Genomic DNA, 18784 nt, shown 5'->3' on the forward strand with positions numbered 1-18784 from the left:
CCTTTCATGACCTAGGCTCAGGATCAGCACACAGCCACTTCTACCCACATTCCACTGGCCAAAGCATGTCACATGGCCAGCCCAAGTGAAAGGACGTTGAAGTACATTCTGCATGTGTAAGAACTTAGCAGGATGTGCTGTGTAACACTACCACAGGGACGCAAAGAATCAAGACTATACATTCAACCCACCATAGTCCTTGAGGACTGGAGCCACGGGAGCCAGTAGCTATGCTGACCTGAGGGCAGTGGGGCCTCTGCTGAAGGTCAGAAATACGTATTCACCAGGAGACACTAAAGTTCAAAATGCATATTTTGTGGGATTTAGACTCTTTAGAATCCCTATGGCTTGTGTATTGCAAAATGCAATAGGAGAAAAGATGAATTCAGACCAATAGCATTATTAAAGAATTATATATTGATTTCATAGGTGTTCTGCTCATATTTATTAACCATCTACTAACAGAAATTCATCTTACCAAATTACCAAAACCATGCTCTGTCCCAAAGACTAGCTTCCGTCACTCCCCATTCAGACCAAGATGAAGTCTCATGGAGAATGGAATCACGGAATGATAGACCTGAGGGGAAATGTGGAAAATATCTGGTTTAACTCCCTCTTTCTGAAGATGAGGAAACCCAGGCAGAGACAAGTGACCCAACTTACAAAGCCACCTAAACATGAACGTCTCCAGTGCACTGTGCCTACCCCAGCACCCTGCTCCTAGAGTAAGTCTAGTTAGCAATTATGGACTTGCCCAAAGGTGGGTCCCATGACAATAATTGAGAGCATGGGGCTGAGAGTTCAAAGTCAAGAATTCAGGTGGGCCACTGTTGGCTGGCCTCTTCCCAAGGAAAACCTAATCAAAGCTGCATGAGAAGATTAGGGCTCGCAGGGTCTAAAACCCTAACATAGTAGTCCTCTTTGGTTATCTCATAACCTGTATTAATATCTTTTTCGTAAGAAGGTGAGATGCCAACAATGCCCCTAGTACTGTTCTGTTCCTGACACCCTCCTCGCTTTCCCATCTCAACCAGCCGTTTCCTCAGAAAAGTTAAGATGGGAATATGAACCAATTTGAGCTAAAATGTCACTCCTGCTCTAAAAATGCTAAATTAGAAAAAGAACGGTTTATTAAAAGAAACAAAAAATTCTAACATTCTCCTCTCTCCCAATATTTGAATAATCTCCATCCATCGATCAGACCTTGTCTGCTCTTGGGTTGTCTGACATAATTACACTTCAAAGATGTGATTGTCATACTATATTTTATGTGTCAAGAGCTCCACGGCTCCACAGTAGCCTCTCCTCTGGCAGAGAGAAGTAAGACTCACATACAAATAAACAGAAGTGGCCACAAAAATTTGGAGATCTTTCTCAGCAGGTACTCAGGCCTCAGGGTCAGTCTGAAAAGTCTGACAAACTCTCTCCTTGACCAAACTTTAGTCAGGGTCCTCTGAGCCCCCTTCTCCACCGAGCCTCTGACTTGGGCACACACTCCTCCTCCTGTCCTCAGCCTTCGGGGCCCAGTTGTAGCAAGAATCCTGAGAAATCAGATCACACAGAATCCCCCACTCTGATATCTGATACCTTGGCCTGCCCGGCCAGTTAGAATCCTGCGAAATGAGTTTAGCAAGAATTCCCCTCCCCCTGATGTCTCCTCTCAGTAATTTTCCATCCGCGGACCCCTCCACTCTGTTCCCGGGCTGTAATTCCCCAACATGACTTTGCCGTATTCTGAGTTGAGTGGCTTCTCTCTCCCCTACAGCCATAGTCTTGACGGGTATCTTAACAATCTTCATAAAAGTCCTCTTTACCGTTCTAACAAGTGTCAGAATAATTTTTTCTTTAACAGGTTCCCAACAAAAAACCAACCCCCGAGTCTTGCTCCGGAATGAGAAGGGCTTCAGGGCTTCTCGCCTCATTTTTGCTGTATTGTCCACAGAGCTGCACGCGAACAACTCCTTTGAACATTTAGATAAGCGCCTTCTATACACTTACTTCGTCCACGAGAGTCCATCTTGGGATTTAACAGGCAACAACTACAAAAATCAGGAAGTTCCTTCTCCATGTATGCTGCGAACGAAGTTCTGGGCATATGCCTGCCAGAATATGAGCATGCTTCCATGATCCGGGACCCCTCCTCACCCCGCCGCGCCGCCTTGCTGGTCTCCTCTTCATAACGCGTTCCTTGAAGCAGGGCGAGAGTGCCTTGAGCGCTCCTCCAAGCAAGTGCAAACCACTGGCGAATGCAAAAGAGCACACGGATGTGCGCGCCCAGGTTACACTCAGCTAAAAAAGAAATCCGGGCTCTTCCTGCCCCCTGCCCGCCGAGGTCGCACACAGCGCCTCGGCAGCGGACAGCACCGGCGGGGAGCGGAGCGCGCAGAGAGCTCGCCCGCGCGGCCAGCGCCGAGGGCCGGGAGCTCCGCCGGGAGGAGCGCGCCGCGGGGCCCGGCCGGAAGCGGCGCCGGGAGGAGGCGCGGCCGGCGTCCCCGGGCGCCGCCGAGGCCTGCTGACATCAGCCGCGCTCCTCCCCTCGCCTCCCAACACCCTCAGCTCCGGCCGGACCCTCCCTCCTCCCACCACGTGTCCTCGCCGCTCCCTCCCGAGGGGCCGCGCGCACGGGTAGCCGGAGAGGCGGCGGGGATGGCGCTGTGACAGCCGGGCCGGAGCCCTCGCGTCCCCCCCCCGCGGCCCGGCCCGCGCCGGCCGCTCGGCCCGGCGGTGAGTGCGCGCGGGCGGGCCCCTCCCGCGGGCCCGGGGCGGCTCGGCCGCGGCGGGGCGGGGGCGCCGAGCCTGCAGCTGCCAGCGCCGCCGCCGCCTTTGTTGCGGGCCGGCCGGGGAGGCAGGCGGCGCCGGCTGCCGCCGCTCGGCAGGTGCGCCGGGCCGGGAGCGGGCCGGCCGGGGAGGCGGGCCGGCCGGAGGCGGGGGCGGGGGCGGCGGCAGCGCTCCGGCGCGGGGCCGCGGAGAAAGGGAACTGGGACAAGATGGCTGGAGCATCGGAGCGCGCCCGGGGCGCGGCGGCTGCGCGGGCGGGGCGCGGGGAGCGGGCGGGTGGGCGGCGGCGGCCCTGGCCGCGGGCACCTCGCCGCCGGCGGCCCCCGCGCCGCCCGTCACCTCCTGCCCCGGAGCCGGCGGGGAGGCCCTAGCCAAGTTCCGGCCCCAGCTCCCGGGATCTGAAGCTGTTCCGCCCTCCCCAGACCCATCCCTGCCGCGGTCGCCTGTCGTTGTTGGAAATAGCAAGCCGACTTTGGACTCGGGAGGGAGCTTTTCTTTGGAAGCCCGGGAGGACGCGGCCCGCAGGATGCACCCTCAGTCCACCTGGGAATTGCCCGCGTCCCTAGAGGACAGGAGCGAGGCCCTTTGTACGTGCTGGCCTACGAGCTCAGCAGGAGAGAATTTTCTTCGGCCCAGAGGCGACCAGTCATTTCCCACTGGGGGTGCGCCCCAAGGCCTGGCCCCAGCAGATTTCTGCACCATCTTGGGTCCCCAGGCATTACCCCTCACCGTGTGTCGCTGACTGCCAGGCTTGAAAAGTCGCTTAAGGCAGAACGAGTCTATTCTGAAACAGCTCAGGGACAGAACCTTTGAATCTGGAAAATCCAGGTGATGGGTATCCTGGGCCAGCCAACCTCCTGATGCTTAATTGGCCTGTAGGAACAACCCAGTTGAGGAGGTGTCCTCTCTGTGTTCAGATGCCTTCATTGATAGGAGGCCAACACCCCTCTCCTGCTGCTGCTAACATGTTTGGGTGGCGCTGGCTGTGAGAAAGTTTGACCTTTCAGCGCACTCTTTAAACCTCTTCGGGAATGTTTCCCCACCGTCCTGTTCTGCCCTTGGGTGTCTATAGAACCAGTCTGGTCTCTCTTCCACAGATAGGTTTTTAAATATTTGAAGGCAGCCAGGTATGCTGGCCCTTCTTATCATATTTAAATATGTCACCTTCTAGCTTCCTGGTGCTTACCCTGAAGCCCTTCCTCCAGGGTCTGACTCTGCTCCTTCCCTTCCTTCAGGCCCAACGGGGCTAAAGAGGTTTGTGTAGCCTGAGCCACTCCGACACCCCAGGCTTTGAAGCTTGAAGCATTCATACCAGTGCCTGACTTTTCTGAACTGAATCTTGCTTGCAGAGATGGAGTCCACAGCTTACCCTCTCAATTTGACCCTGAAGGTGGAGGAAGAGGAAGAAGAGATTCAGAGCCGGAAACTGGAGGATGGTCCCACAGATATGCAGAAAGTGCGAATCTGCTCAGAGGGCGGATGGGTAAGTAAGAAGGTGTGGGGTCCGCACACGGCTGTGATGAGCAGGCCTGGGAGCCTGGCTTGTTTTAAGTTTCCTCCTCAGGCAGACAGAGGAAGTAAAAATAGCCCAGCCCAGCCTGGTGTGTTTGCATTCCTGAGAAAACAGTCCTGTGGCTTTAAAAGGCACTCTGAGGAATGGCGGAGCAGGTCACTGGAGCAGCCCCTTGAGCCATGAAGCTCATCATCGTCAGGTTTGGGAGTCCAGGAGGCCAAGGTTGCGTCTCTCTCCTGAACCACTCGTGCCCCTACACCCTGCTCAATGCCAGGCACGTCGTCGACACCAACTTAACGTTGGCTGTCCTGTGTTAAGGAAAAAATTGTTTTAACAGTTGTTAAGATGGTAAGGACGACTGTCTTCAGGACTATTGAGATAGCTGTCAAGACTGTCGCAGTCGGGGAGAGAGATGGGGCTCAACACTGAAGACAGTACAGACGAGAGGGGATTGATACCCAGGAGTAGAGTGGACGGGTCAGTGGATGGAAAATTACTAAGAGTAGACATCAGGGGTAGGGGGATCCTTGCTAAACGGACTTAACAGGATTCTTACTGCAGGCAGACATCAGGGTGGGGGACTTTTTCTAAACTGACTTAGCAAGATTCTTGCCAAAACGGGGCTGGGCAGGCTGAGGACAGGCGGGGAGCCAAGATGGAGGCCTGGTGGAGAAGTGGGCTCAGAGGAGCCTCACTGAGGTTTGGGCGAGGAGTCTTCGTCACCTGTTGCTAGTTGAGGGGAATCATTCTAAAGAGGACATGGGGCGTTGAACTGACACGAGGAGAGCTTTGTGACGCGAAGCCGTGGGTTCTGTGGGAACACCGCTCACAAGAGTTCCCACAGCAGAGCTGCATTTCCAGCTGGCCTGGGCTGAGGGGTTGGGATGGTAGGCGGCGGGGAGAATGGAGCATATCCAAACGACACTGTGAGAGAATTAGAGTAAACTTAGGAACGTGTAAATGCAATAATATTTACAGTTATGATTATGTCTAATTACAGTAGTTACTGGGCTTCATGAAAATTGGGCATGAATGGTAAACGTTTTAAATAAGCCACAAGTTGACATTCCTTTTCTCTGCTTAGTTTCCCCCGTGTGTGAACATTATCAGTATACATAACATCCTTTGCTTCCAGTGAGATCTGTGTTCGTAGGATCGCGGTGCTTCCCAGTGATCCCGTCCAGCTCCTCTCCACAGGAGGGAACTGGGGTACAGAGAGGATACACGTGTACACTGATGTTTATTCTTAAAAACTCCTCCTGAGCTGGACCCTTAAAAGTAGTGCATTTTTGTGTTATGCATGTTATACCTCAATAAAAAATAATAGTAAAAAACACCGCAGTACCGGGCTCTGGGCTCGCCATCTGGCTGTAGGCTGCTCTGCCTTTGTCACTTTGGTGTTCTCTGTTCCTTGCCCACCCCATCCTCCTCCCTGGTTCTGACCCTCGCAGCTGGGGAGACCTGGAGGGGCAGAAGTCAGTGCAGTCTAGCACCGAGCAAGACCTCAAGCCAGTAGAAACCCTGGGCTTTGAGGCTAACTTGGCCAACCGAGAAGATCCAGATAGAGTGGAGAACCTTGGAGAATGGGTGCAGTGATTGGACCTCTGCGTGTGCTGAGACAGTGAGAAAAGAGCACAGTGAAGACTGCCCCTGGGCAGTCCGGCATCCATCCGCAGTTGCTGAGCACAGCGCTGGGTGTTACTAAGATGAGATCCCAGGCTCGTGGAGGCACTAGTCTCTGAGGAAGACAGGGAGGTCAACATAATTAATAGGGCAGCATTTGGGCTGCAGGGGGAGTCAGTTCAGGAGGGGGCTGGACTCCAGCTTGGGCTGGAGAGCCCGAGAGGCCACCCAGAGCAGGTGAGCACAGACCTGGCCTTGAGTAGTGGGCAGCTTGGCCCCCAGCCCCGCCTTGGGACATTTGGCAATATCTGGAGACATTTTTTGGTTGTCATGACTTGGGGGGCGTTGGAGGCTGGGAGATCCTCCTGGCATCTCCTGGGTAGGGGCTGGGGAGGCTGCTGAACGTCTGCAGCACCCAGGACAGCCCCCACAACGAAGGCTTACCCGGCCCACAGTGTCAGTGACGCTGAGGCTGAGAAGCCTCCAGCATTAGACTAGGGGAAGAAGAGAAGTGAATCTGATTCTTAAATATGTATTTTCGTTGTGGGGAATTATGTTAGGCCTTTCAAAGTTAAGAACTGTGCTCGCTATTAAGATAATATTCCATAGGAGAGTTGGAGTAGAAATACAATTTCAAGTAGAGAAAAGGAAAAATGTTCTTTGAACTGAGTCTTTGTCATGAGTGGACCCGGCCCAGGGAGGGGAGGGTGCTTGCGCTGCAGGCACAAGGAAGGCTTGAGCAAAAGCCCCAGAGAGGAAAGCTTGTGTGCAGAGTAGGAGCAGCTCCCGGGTGGAGCTGGCATCCGAAGGGCTTGTCGGAGTGGGAGGGGTGGGAGGGGAGAAGGCCGAGAAGTGGGACAGGCCAGGCCGGGGCCAGCCTGAGGGTGAAGGGTGCTGGGCCGAGGAGCCTGAGCTCCCTCCTTGGTGACTCGAGGGAAAGTCCTCGGCTGTCTTTCTGAGGGAAGCCTGGGTTCAGCTGAGGCCTCCGTGGCCCACTGAGGACGCACGGGATCTGGAGTCAGACTTCCTAACTCTGACCATGGTCACCTTACTTAACCGCTCTGTTTCCTCACCTCTAAGAGTGGGACTGCCCCACACCGTGCCTGGCATGCAGCAGGCGCTCCGCCCCCAGGTCCCTGGCATCCTCGCTGGGTGGCGTGCAGCTCAGCAGCTGAGGCTGTGCGCTGTATGAGTACTGCCTGGTCCCAGAGGCGGGCGTGGGTAGGCCGGCCGTGTGCACAGCTGAGGGAGGACCACCTGGCCGCTGAGGCCCTGATCGCTGAGGGAAGGGGAGCACGGAGACCGAGGACCCCCACCTGCGAGGCCAAGAAAGGGTGTCTGGGGGATGCACACCGGCTGCCTGACTTGAGGTTTGCCCAGGCTGGCCCAGTTTGCCTTCTGCTGTGCCCGGCCGGATGGAAGGCCGCGGTGAGAGGGCAGGCCGCACAGCAGGGCCTGGCCAAAGACTTGCCCGGCTCTCAGAGGGTGGCTGCGAGGAGGGTGTCTGAGCCACTGCCCCGTGCACCTCTGGAGCATCATGTGGGCTTGTTGGAAGATCCCCCGTGGCTTGGGCATTAGTAGCTGGAAACAAATCCGGCAGCAGCCTCCAGCTGCTTTCTCACAACTTCAAGGCTCCCAACATTTTTACCAGGCCTGGGACGCGTCACCCTCTACAAATATCGATGGCCCCTCTGAAATGAGAGGCAGAGCCAGTCCTGTGGCCCATTTTATCAGCAAAGGAAAAGGGACTATACATAGATATGGCCTAGATCTGGAATTTCCTAGGGAGAGAGAAGGCCAAAGGGAGAGCTGTTTAAAAGTCTGGGAAGGGGGACGGGGTGTGGCGGAAAGTTCCTGGCTGACGGGCTCTCCAGATCAATGCAGAAGCCTGAGGCCAGCCTGGTGCAGTCTGTTTGTCCCTCCTGGTATTTCACTCAGGGAGTTTTGTCCATTCTTACTGCAAAGAGGAGACTCGGTTTTGTGACAGATGAAATTTCATGATTATTTGAAATGATTCCAAGTGGAACAAGAGAAAGGAAATCCAGAGATTATTTGCTTAAATCTTTTATTCAAAAACAACTAAGTGGTTACTATCTACAGGAAGTGTTCTAAACTTAAGGAAACGGAACAAGCACGGGTTCTGCCCTCAATGAGCACGTATTCTGGTGTGTAAGCAGATAGGTAAACTGAGATCACACTGCCGTATGATAAGTGCCACCATAATGTTGAGCCCAGGGCAGCACGGGATGTGTCAGTGGGCACACATCCAGGGGTGGGGCGGGCTTCCGGGGAGCAGGCGTGTGGGCTGAGTCTTAGAAGGTGGGTGGGCCTCCCAGCAGTGAGAGAACCCTGTGCTGAGATGAGGAGGGCCAGACGGTGTGCTCAGGGAACTGCAAGCAGTTGAGTGCAGCTGGGCTCGGAGGTGGGCAGAGTGGAGGGCTGGGCACCAGGGAGGCGCTTTACTCTCTAAGGGCTGGAGCCTTGAACTCAGACAGCGCTAGGTCCAAATCTCCACCCTGCCATTTATCAGCTTTGTGACTTTGGACTAGAAATAGGCCTCTCTGAGGCTGTTCCCTCCTTCATTAAATGGGGTTGTTGGGGGAATCAGTGAAGCAGTTACAGGGCCTTTCCCGGGAAGCGCTCACTGTGTGTAAGGTGCTGTGAGGGTGGGGGTGAGGTAGGTGGACTTCGGGAATGAGGAGGAAAGGCCGGTCTGGCTCAGTGGTTGAGGGCCGGACACCTAAGAGGCTGCAGGCTGTGCAGACACTAATTTTCCAAGCTGATGGCAAACATGGTCATAATCACCTGGGCCCTAGATTCAGCCTTGGGGAGGGGCTTTGACAGCCATAACTCAAAGTGACCAGCCAGGTACACAGGCCCAGCGATTTCTTCCCACTGAGCACAGGAGCTGTGGAGTAGGATTTTTAATGACCGAAAGAAAAAGCACAGTAAAAGGAAAAGCAGATAGTTGAATAAACAAGAAGTGGTTGGTTGGGTGACTTGGCTGCCTGTCACCATGCCCCCAGTGGGCGGGGCAGTGGGGGGAGCGTGGCAGGGCCCACTCCTCTGGCCCTAGGGCTTTCTAGGGCTTCCTGCCCCAGGAGGCATCAAAGCAGAGCAGTTTGCTCTGGTATCTCCATAAATTTCAGCTCTCAGTAGCCCCTCTCCCTCCTGCTCATGCTCTTGTGGATTGGGAAAGGCCAGACGGGCCTCTTCTCTCGCTGGCTTCTCCCTGGGCGGCTTTGGGTTCTGAGTCAAACGCTGGGGCTGGTGCCCCTGGGAGCAGAGAACAGTGCGCAGGAACCCCCCCAGGGTGAGGTCTGAGGGAGGGAGGGAGGGAGCGGGGTGGGGATGAGCATGTTGTGTTGGTGGTGTTTCCCTGAGCGTGGCTGGTCCCAGGTTCTCGAGTGGGCGGTGGGCCATGGGCAGCTCTCGCTGCAGGGTGTGAGGGTGCCATGTCCCGTGTCTCCTGGCCTGGTGGTGGGTAGTGGGACTTTCTCCTCAAGGTGCTTCTCTGTGCACCCCGCGGGCACGGGGGCCTGAGCTCGTGTCCTTGTTTTGCCTCTGGCAGCTGTGAGTGCGGACAGACAGGCTCCCTCAGGTCAGGTCCCTCCCTGTGAGACGAAGCTGTGTGCATCTGTGTCTGCATGTGCCTGTCAGTCGTTGAGAAAGGCCTGTTCGCTGTTCCAGGTGCCGGCCCTATTCGATGAGGTGGCCATATATTTCTCCGATGAGGAGTGGGAAGTTTTGACGGAGCAACAAAAGGCCCTGTACCGGGAAGTCATGAGGATGAATTACGAAACTGTGCTGTCCCTGGGTAAAGCTTTGTTTTCTTCTGTCTCCTAGAAGCCTTGAGCCCAGAGAACTGTTTCCATGTCTCTCTTCGCTGGTGTGTCCAACATCCCTCTCTCCTGTACTTGGACTCTGTCCCCTCGATGCCTGTGCCCACTGGATTTCCTGTTTTTGATTTAGGCAGGATATAAATATTGTGTCCTTCTACTCAGCGACTTGTGCCAGCTCTCAGAACCGTCCTCATTCAACCCAGGCATTTATGTCAGAAAAAATAAGACATAACCTAAGAAGTGTCCCCACAGGTCTGGGCCTGTGCCTCCTATGTTCCTTAGGAGGGAAGGCAGGCCTCATTGTCACCCTGTCAGCCTCAGAAGCTCAGGGACATGCCCCAAAGAGTCCCTGCTCCCCGCCCGGCCCTGATGTCCGTATCGTTAGACTGTAACCGTGTGGAGGGACTTCCCAGTTTGCTCACAGGCACCAGAGTACTCATCAGACCAGGGGCTGTGTTCACGCACTTCCCTGCTAAACGCGGGTCTTCTTTGTTGTTGCTCGTGCCGGCCCCGTTAGCAGAGAGCCATAAATCCCCTTGGACAGACCTATCTCCCATCGTATTTTTTCTTTAGGTATCCCGAGCCCTCTTCCCCGTCTTTCATAAATCTCCATATTGAGAAGACTGGGGCGAGAGGAGTGTTCCTTAAGTATTATAAAGTACTTCTTTTGGCAGTGCTCCAAGACGTAACATAGCTGTTACCTGTTTTATCTCTTGTAAACAGAATTCCCGTTCCCTAAGCCAGACATGATCACGCGCTTGGAAGGGGAGGAGTCTCAGAATCCTGACGAATGGCAGCTCCAAGGAGGAAGCTTTGCAGGTACTACGATCACACCAATCCAGCCTCCATCCAATCGGAGCATTCTGAAGCCGGATAAGGTTTCCATATACATTCTGTGGGGTATTGAAGAGTAAGATGGGGTTACGAGGCAGAAAGATTATGGGCTTTGGAGTTTCAAATTCTTTCCAGTGCTGTGTAACCTTAGGCAACTTTATTCACCTCTCCAAGCCTCCCTTTCTTCCTCTGTCAGCTGGGGGGTAATAAGTCTCCGTGTGCAACCTTGTATGTGGATGAAGCAAATTGAAGCTCCTGTGGCATTTGGTCCAGTGCAAATCCTAACTGAGGCCACCTCAGTAGCGTACCACACACCTCTGAAAACTAAGGAAAATAGTGTGAGAAAGCACACGTTCCTGTCCTGCCTTCCTGTCCTTTCATCTTGGATAGAAAAAGCAATCACAGCTGTAGTACACATTTGAGCAAAAATGTCTAGGGAGCATGTGGTCCTTTAAGAAGAAACCTAGTCAGGAGGGTGGCAGTTGCAGAAATACAGCTTCCGAACAGCCAGATTGGTTTTATTTGCCTTCTCTCTTTAGGTGAGAGTTTAAAATGCCGTATTTTGTTGATTCTGAGATGCATTTTCCTCCCACCACTTTAACATCTCTGAAATGGAGAATGCCTCTTAAAAATGATGGCATGTCATAGTTTAATTAGTGGCATTTTTTTCTCAGCGGCACATAATGGTGCATCTTGCAACTGACGGCACCTTAGTTTTGGTGAGAAATGGTCATTTCCTCTAACCATCTGGGATTTCTGTGAGCACCTTCTCAATATAAACATACAGTGAGACGCAGTTCTGGCATTGGTGTGCCAGAACCAGTTTTCTGCCTTATAGACTTAACTTTGTGAAGTGTGATTTTGCTATAGATTTTCTTGGTTTAAGGGGTGTGATTCAGCCGATGATGCATCCAAGTTCTGGAATATTACGCGGTAGTATGGGCTATATTTGGCTTCTCATCCACAGAAAGATTATTTTGACTTACACATGGCCCACAAAATTATTATGCGATCCAGCTTGGCCCCTGTGTTCGGTTCCCAGCTCTGCCACTTTCTTGCTCAGCTTCCTTGATGCTTTACTTAACTTCTTTGGCCTCATCTGCAGAGGAGCAGTAATGCACACAGTCACTGTGACAGGTAGATGTGTCACCCGTGGGAACTTGCAGCGGGTAAGGACTTAGGATATGTTAGCTGTTATTAAAGTGACTACTTTTGGTGAACCTCAGATTAAGGTATTCTTGACTTTTCAACCAAAAGAAATCAGGGAATAAGCCAGAAATCATTTTCCTTACTGGCATTATCTTTGCCCTTCCCCGTTTGTCTCCCAGAAAATGAAGACTCTGACGTGAAGCCTCCGGACTGGGCAGGCCCGCTGAGTACCACCTCCCCGTTTGCTCAGCCTCAGCACCTTGATGGCTTTGGCCTCCGTCTGCCTCGGGACATCACAGAGCTGCCCGAGTGGAGTGAGGGGTACCCCTTCTACATGGCCATGGGCTTCCCGGGGTATGACCTCTCAGCGGATGATATCGCTGGGAAGTTTCAGTTCAGCCGGGGCATGCGCCGCAGTTACGATGCGGGCTTCAAGCTGATGGTGGTGGAATATGCCGAGAGCACCAATAACTGCCAGGCTGCCAAGCAGTTTGGAGTGCTGGAAAAAAATGTCCGAGACTGGCGCAAAGTGAAGCCGCAGCTCCAGAATGCCCACGCCATGCGGCGGGCATTCCGAGGCCCCAAGAATGGGCGATTTGCTCTGGTGGACCAGCGTGTGGCTGAGTATGTCAGATACATGCAGGCCAAAGGGGACCCTATCACCAGGGAGGCGATGCAGCTGAAAGCTCTCGAAATCGCCCAGGAGATGAACATTCCAGAGAAAGGCTTCAAGGCGAGCTTGGGTTGGTGTCGGAGAATGATGCGAAGGTATGACTTGTCCCTGAGGCATAAAGTGCCCGTGCCCCAGCAACTGCCTGAAGACCTGACTGAGAAGCTCGTCACCTACCAGCGCAGTGTGCTGGCTCTACGCAGGGCGCATGACTATGAGGTGGCTCAGATGGGAAACGCAGACGAGACGCCCATTTGTTTAGAGGTGCCGTCAAGGGTGACTGTTGACAACCAGGGTGAGAAGCCTGTCTTGGTCAAGACGCCAGGCAGGGAGAAACTGAAAATCACAGCAATGCTTGGGGTCTTGGCTGATGGCAGGAAGTTACCTCCATACATCATTTTGAGGGGCACATACATCCCCCCCGGGAAGTTCCCCAGTGGGATGGAAATCCGCTGCCACCGGTATGGATGGATGACCGAGGACTTGATGCAGGACTGGTTAGAAGTGGTGTGGAGACGAAGGACTGGCGCCGTGCCCAAGCAGCGGGGGATGCTGATTTTGAATGGCTTCCGGGGCCACGCCACTGATTCCGTGAAGAGCTCCATGGAGAGCATGAACACTGACATGGTCATCATCCCAGGGGGCCTGACCTCGCAGCTTCAGGTGCTGGATGTGGTGGTCTACAAACCGCTGAATGACAGCGTGCGGGCCCAGTACTCCAACTGGCTTCTGGCGGGGAACCTGGCGCTGAGCCCAACCGGGAATGCCAAGAAGCCACCCCTTGGTCTCTTCCTGGAGTGGGTCATGGTCGCGTGGAACAGCATCTCCAGCGAATCCATTGTCCAGGGGTTCAAGAAGTGCCACATCTCCAGCAACTTGGAAGACGAAGATGATGTCCTGTGGGAAATTGAGAGCGAGCTGCCGGGAGGAGGGGAACCACCCAAAGAATGTGACACTGAGAGCATGACAGAGAGCAACTGAAGGGAGAGCACAGGTAAGCAGGCAGGCGCGAGAACTCGTGCTTCACTAAGGGACGTGTTTGTGTTCCACAGACGCTTTGCTCTTGACGTTATTGTCCTCTATTTCCGAGAACTCTTTGAGCCTGCAGCGCAGTGCTGTAGAGAACTGGCCGTCGGCACTTTCTCCTTTATATGAGACTTTTGTTGCTTGGCTTACTCTGGGTATTTTGCTCTGCAGCCTGGGCCCAGCAGCCCTGCTATCATACATAAAAGGAACAAGGGGTCAGCTGCCAGAACATTCATCTGGGAGCTGTAGTGCTGAAACAGATTACCTGAGCCTGGAGGAGCATAGTCAGACATTGCTGAGTTAACAACATTTGGTCTGAAAAGCCAACTTCTCCCTTTCCCTTATGAATCGTCTGAACGTCTGGGGCCAGTGTGTGCACCTGGTCCCCCTGGGGACCTGTGCTCACTTCTGCTGGCCTGGAGGGCCCCAAGTGCCCTCTTGGCCTCCGGCCTCCATCCTGGGGTCTGCAGTAGCCCACTGGGAAATACAAGTAATAGCTTACGCTTGCTTTTCCCTAGGATTTCAAGTGTTTTAAAATATCATCTTATTCTCATAATGACCTTCACGTGGAGTCAGCAGTTACGATAATCTTCTTGTAGTCCTCAGATGTCTGAAGAGACATATTTTTTAATTGAATCTGCACCAAAAAAAGAAAATAAAACGGGGTGCATATTTAGGATTACAGTGAATCAAGTCTGAGGGCCAAGGACGATAGGCCTGGAATTTTCAGAGTTGAGTAGAGAAGGGACACAGCTTTAAAAGGAAGTGGGGAGTGGGGGACTAAGAAACATCACCAGTGGCTTGAGTCTGCACCCCGACACGCACACCTTGAAGGAGAATGGCCACGTACAGCAGGGAACATACAGAGGGAACAAACAGCTCACTTTGCCTTCGTCCTCGTTTCCCTGTCTGTCAGTTAGCTTGTTCCTTCAGACACAGTGTTTTAACGTACAGAGGACTTTCCTTCTCTTACAGAGGCCCTGAAACCATCTGACATTTTTTTCTTTCTTTTAAAGTGTAGTTAGGTATTTATTTCCATCCGGGTTGCTTTTTTCCTCCGGGTGAAGTGCTAAAAGAAATCTTCTCTCGCCCCCCCCCCCCCCCACAGGCTGTGTACGTTGAGGAGTGACTTACGTCTCCTTCCCCGCCCCAAATCAGTGTGCTCATGTCACCGAACCCGCTGTCATTCTGGGGTCCCTAGAAGTACAGCGGAGCCAGGAAGTTCTTACTATTACATTCAAAACCACCCGAATTGCTTTTTTTCCTCTCGTGTCCCGTCCTGTTTTGCCCCATGAATCCAGCCTCCCTTTTCTGCTAACCACTGTACTGCCTCCGTTGGATCAGACTTTGAACTATAGCTGTTTTTATCCTTTTCTCATTGTACCTTTTTTTCCCCTCTTTGTTACATAACAGTTTTGTGCATTTTTAATTTTCTAAGCTATTTGCCACTCAAAGAACTGGATCAAAAACAGCCAGAAGACGAAAGGGAAAATAACGAAGCTAGGCTGCCACTCTGAGCCTAGGCACTTATGTCTGACGTCAGCCGTGAGCTTTTGCTCATCTCGACTGCCACAGTTGTCTGGGCAGCTGCCTTTTTCTGACGGAGGCGGTGACATAAGTAGATAGGGATTCTCAGTGAGCGAGAGTTTAGGAGACATATGGGCATAAGACTACCTCTTCTCATCTACTTGAAAATCTAATGATATAATTATGTTTGTTAAAATTATACGATGTCTAAAATCCAAGGGTTAATTTACACTTAGGTTCTCTCTGTTTTCCAGCAAATGGAACTTTGTTTGAGACAGTTGGGGAGGAAAATCCTCAAGAAGATTCCTCGAAATGTGGATGTACAGGGAACAGCAGGAAGAGGCCGTGGGGCTCCGACAGCCCAAGTCTGGATCGCAGCCTGTGCTCCCATCCCGGGACCGGGACGCGACCCAACCCCGCCCGGCATCCATGAGGTGTCAGAAAAGTCTAGGACTCTTAATTTCATCAGACATGTTTAGGAAAGAAACTGCTTCTGCCCCATTTCTTGTCTTGTTTTAGAGATTACTCCATGTGTCCATCGGAAGAAACCTGTAAATAGGAACGAACAAAGGTGTTTCCTGGAGAAGAGACCATTTGTTCTGCACCAACAGGAGACTCATTATGTGGGTCCAACTCCACTGGCATCCTTTCTGTGCAGAAAACCTCAAGTAAATGTTTTCTTCTGCCTTTAAAAATGCTTCCAAGGGTAGAACCTGTCCCCACACAGGTCATGACTGCAGAGAAGGCTTTGTCAAAACGTGTCATTTATGCACACCTGCTCCTTGCACATTTCCTCTTTTGGAACAGTGAGACACTAATGATAACCAAGTTCAGACACACTGGCCGGGTGCCAGCAGATGGCTTTTCTATAGACAAACTAGGTTAGTGTGGAAGATACAGGTTAAAATAAACTATGCTGTTTTATTTATCTTCCCAATCTGGTTGGCAGCTAGATTTTTTTAGGGTCTCATTTAATGGCCCTATTTTTCATTATTATTATATTTAATGATAGGGCAGCATTTAAGACACAAAGTCTTCTGTTTCTCAGGCTGCCTGCAGGAGATGTCACCGTAAATGATCTGCTGTCTACATGGTACAAGGCTCATTGACTCATCTGATACTTGTTTTGTTAATTTCTTTAATATTTCTATCACAAGGGTGGTGAGAGGGCCTGGGCTTTTAGCTGCAGCTTTTCAAGACTCCTAATCTCCTCCTACCCTACAGGAATGGGTGGGAGTCTTTGAATCTTTACACTATAGTAATTTGCATTCCCACATAAGTCGAGTGTTACAAAAACATTCCTTCAGAGTTATTTGTGCTACAAAAAATATGCCAGAACCGCATAGACAAAGCCATTGCTAGAAATGTCATTCCAATGTCAACTCTGGATAACAGGCTACCATAACCACTTTTCCTTCCTATAGACTCAGCTCATTTGTCTATTATACTGTTCTTGGCATCTTGAAACACCTATTGCTACTCAGGTACTCATTTTCCTATTTATTAGTGACTCACCTTTCTCATTTTTTTAAACCAGTTTTCTTCCAAGAGGGGAAATCTCAATTTCTGGTATCTGAATCAAATTTTCAATGTATCAGTTGTTTTCCCATTTGCTTTTACCTGTACTGTATTCCTTGTCATCTCAAATGGCATCTATACCTAGCTACTTGCCATTCCAGAAGTTTCCATTCCCTCCAGTTCCACTTAATTTATCCTCCACTGTCCTGGTTCCTGGCTCTTTCCTCTTTATGCCCTATTTTACTTACTTTGGGAGCTTAAAGGATTCTATAAGACCTTGTTTTGGGTTCCTGCATTGGAGCCACGGTTACGTTGCAGAGAAGAATAGAAAATGGGTTCAACTCCTGTTTCCTTTCCCCAACGCCTCCTCGAGTCTCATCATCCGCTGATAGGTGATGCCTTACAGGTTGCATAGCACTGGAACTTTCCTAGAGTAATGGTTCTACTGTCAGGGTTTTTCTGGGCTCGTTCTTCCACTGACTTAATTATGATCTATGCCTAACAGAGCCCCAGTACAACTATTTTGCAGAATGGCTATTACCCTAGAATTACTATAGCACATATTGAGATATAGTTGTACTCCCCAGTAGGTAGGAACTGACCCCAACAATAAACTTTGATAATAAAGACGATTGGCTATAGTGGTTTTATTTACCTGTTAACAATGTGAAAAGTCACATTTCAAACTATCATTTACACTTAATTTTCCCTTCAGTTTGGTACCAATGTATTAACACCCTTGAATCAAAAAAGTGTCTGTTCGTGGGATGGCAGTGTAAGTAATGTTGGTGTCCTTGAAGACAAAGGCAAGAAAAATGATGTTTAGTTTTAAACTGGCTTTTAAAAGGGTGCGGGGAGACCTGGCATCAACACCTTTCTTCTCAATCCGTCATGTTTTGGATGCTCTTAAGTATGGTACATTACCAAAATATCATGAAGGAACTCCATAAAGGGATATTCATTTTCACAGTGGTGACATGCTAGCAAGTCGACGAACAGAACACTTGGTATCCTGTTTTCATAAATTTCCTTAAACTGAAAGCATGATGAACCTCTATGCCCTTTTCATGGTACGCTTTTGGTAAAAGTCCTGACAATGGACCACGTCCATAGAGTCAGTTAAATAAGTAGTAGTCTACTTTCCGAGAATAATCCAGACAACATTTTTCCTTTTCCAAGCCGTCAGAATTAAATGCTGAACCAGTCTGTTGGCCACAGCATCTAAGTCTGACCCCTAAAACCAAGCTTCCTTACCCTAACTCTACATCTGGTACAAGTCAAAGACATGATGGCACACAGGCATTTAGCTACAGAAACAGGGTAAGCATTTAGAAAATCATGGTGATATCCCTCGAGAAGCATCCCCATGACTTCAGGCACTGGGGAGAAGCGTTTGAGGAACCCTGTGCTTGATCGATCACAGCCACGGGTGATACAGGAGGCAAGCATGTGAGCCAGCGCGCGGGGTGCCTGGTATAAAGTAAGGTGGGTCTTAAACCTGGTCTTGCACCATATACCTGCAGCTAAAAGACAATTACTGAAATTCCTATAGGAAGCTTTATTCTAAGTCTGAAAGTATTTGGTTTCTAACAGCTTTTTTCTTCATTGAGATGGCTGTTTTTCTAAATGATGCTTGACAGTAAGCACTATGATTTCACTCAGGATCCCACAGTTGGCAACGGTGCTAGCACTGGAGCCAGACTTCAGAAGGGCAGAGGTGTTCAAATCTCTTTCAAGGGCTCTCTTGGAAAATCCTCCTAAGGATCACTCTACTGTCCTGCTCTGCCCTCAACCCCGTCTCTCCAACTTTACAAAATGATTCTTGAAAACCAGCATGGAAAGCAGATCTTAGTTTAGAGTGTAGGCCCAAAACATGAGGCAAAGGGAGTCCTCTGGTGTCCTGTGGTCCCACCAGAGTAGGTGACTATGGGGATCCAGGCCAGGTCCCAGAGAGGAGTTTTCCTGTTTGGACTTCTGTGGAACCTGCCGTTGCAAAGGGCAGCAGGGCACAGATGAGGCTCCTGGCTGCCTTGCCATCTGTGGAACGCAGGAAATGTAACACGTACTTAGCACGAAGGCCCAGACAGATGGATAGTCCAAAACAACCACTACATTCAGTTAAGATAGTGCTTCAAATTCTCCCCAACCCTAAAAATTGTTGAATATTATCTCATCTAAAACTGTAAAGGGCTTTTCAGACTTGTGCCAAGAACTGAAACTAAGCTGTTTATTCTCTGTTTTTGGTCTTAATCTACACATCACAAATCTCATCTAGTACATTCTTTTGGGAAGTCTCTGCTA

General features: G+C 51.1%; 1 protein-coding gene and 1 long non-coding RNA gene across 5 annotated transcripts; one reads left to right on the forward strand and one right to left on the reverse strand.

Annotated features, from left to right (window-relative positions):
• Positions 1-394: 394 nt before the first annotated feature.
• Positions 395-2523, reverse strand: LOC139078965 (uncharacterized). The gene is made up of 2 exons (XR_011532188.1): positions 2002-2523; positions 395-580 (listed from the first exon to the last, which is right to left on the reverse strand). It is a non-coding gene; the product is annotated as an uncharacterized lncRNA (long non-coding RNA).
• Positions 2450-17110, forward strand: POGK (pogo transposable element derived with KRAB domain). 4 transcript variants are annotated; one of them, XM_070591471.1, is made up of 7 exons: positions 3060-3368; positions 3953-4035; positions 4131-4264; positions 9608-9734; positions 10483-10578; positions 11922-13406; positions 15220-17110. In XM_070591471.1, exons 3-6 carry the CDS (start codon positions 4133-4135, stop codon positions 13391-13393), a joined length of 1827 nt encoding a protein of 608 aa, XP_070447572.1. In that variant the 5' UTR covers positions 3060-3368; positions 3953-4035; positions 4131-4132; the 3' UTR covers positions 13394-13406; positions 15220-17110. The 4 variants fall into 4 exon arrangements, with proteins under 4 accessions (XP_070447569.1, XP_070447570.1, XP_070447572.1 ...); XM_070591468.1 differs by lacking the exons at positions 3060-3368; positions 3953-4035 and adding an exon at positions 2450-2727; XM_070591469.1 differs by lacking the exons at positions 3060-3368; positions 3953-4035 and adding an exon at positions 2749-2879.
• The last annotated feature ends 1674 nt before the right edge of the window (positions 17111-18784 follow it).

This window comes from Equus przewalskii, chromosome 23, assembly GCF_037783145.1.
Source record: "Equus przewalskii isolate Varuska chromosome 23, EquPr2, whole genome shotgun sequence".
NCBI lineage: Eukaryota > Metazoa > Chordata > Mammalia > Perissodactyla > Equidae > Equus > Equus przewalskii.

Bases quoted from the DNA above. Each gene is read 5' to 3' on its own strand.
- POGK (XM_070591468.1), top strand. From the start codon at position 4,133: ATGGAGTCCACAGCTTACCCTCTCAATTTGACCCTGAAGGTGGAGGAA. The intron at 9,735-10,482 runs GTAAAGCTTTGT...TCTTGTAAACAG, and splicing joins CGAAACTGTGCTGTCCCTGG to AATTCCCGTTCCCTAAGCCA. The intron at 10,579-11,921 runs GTACTACGATCA...TTTGTCTCCCAG, and splicing joins CCAAGGAGGAAGCTTTGCAG to AAAATGAAGACTCTGACGTG.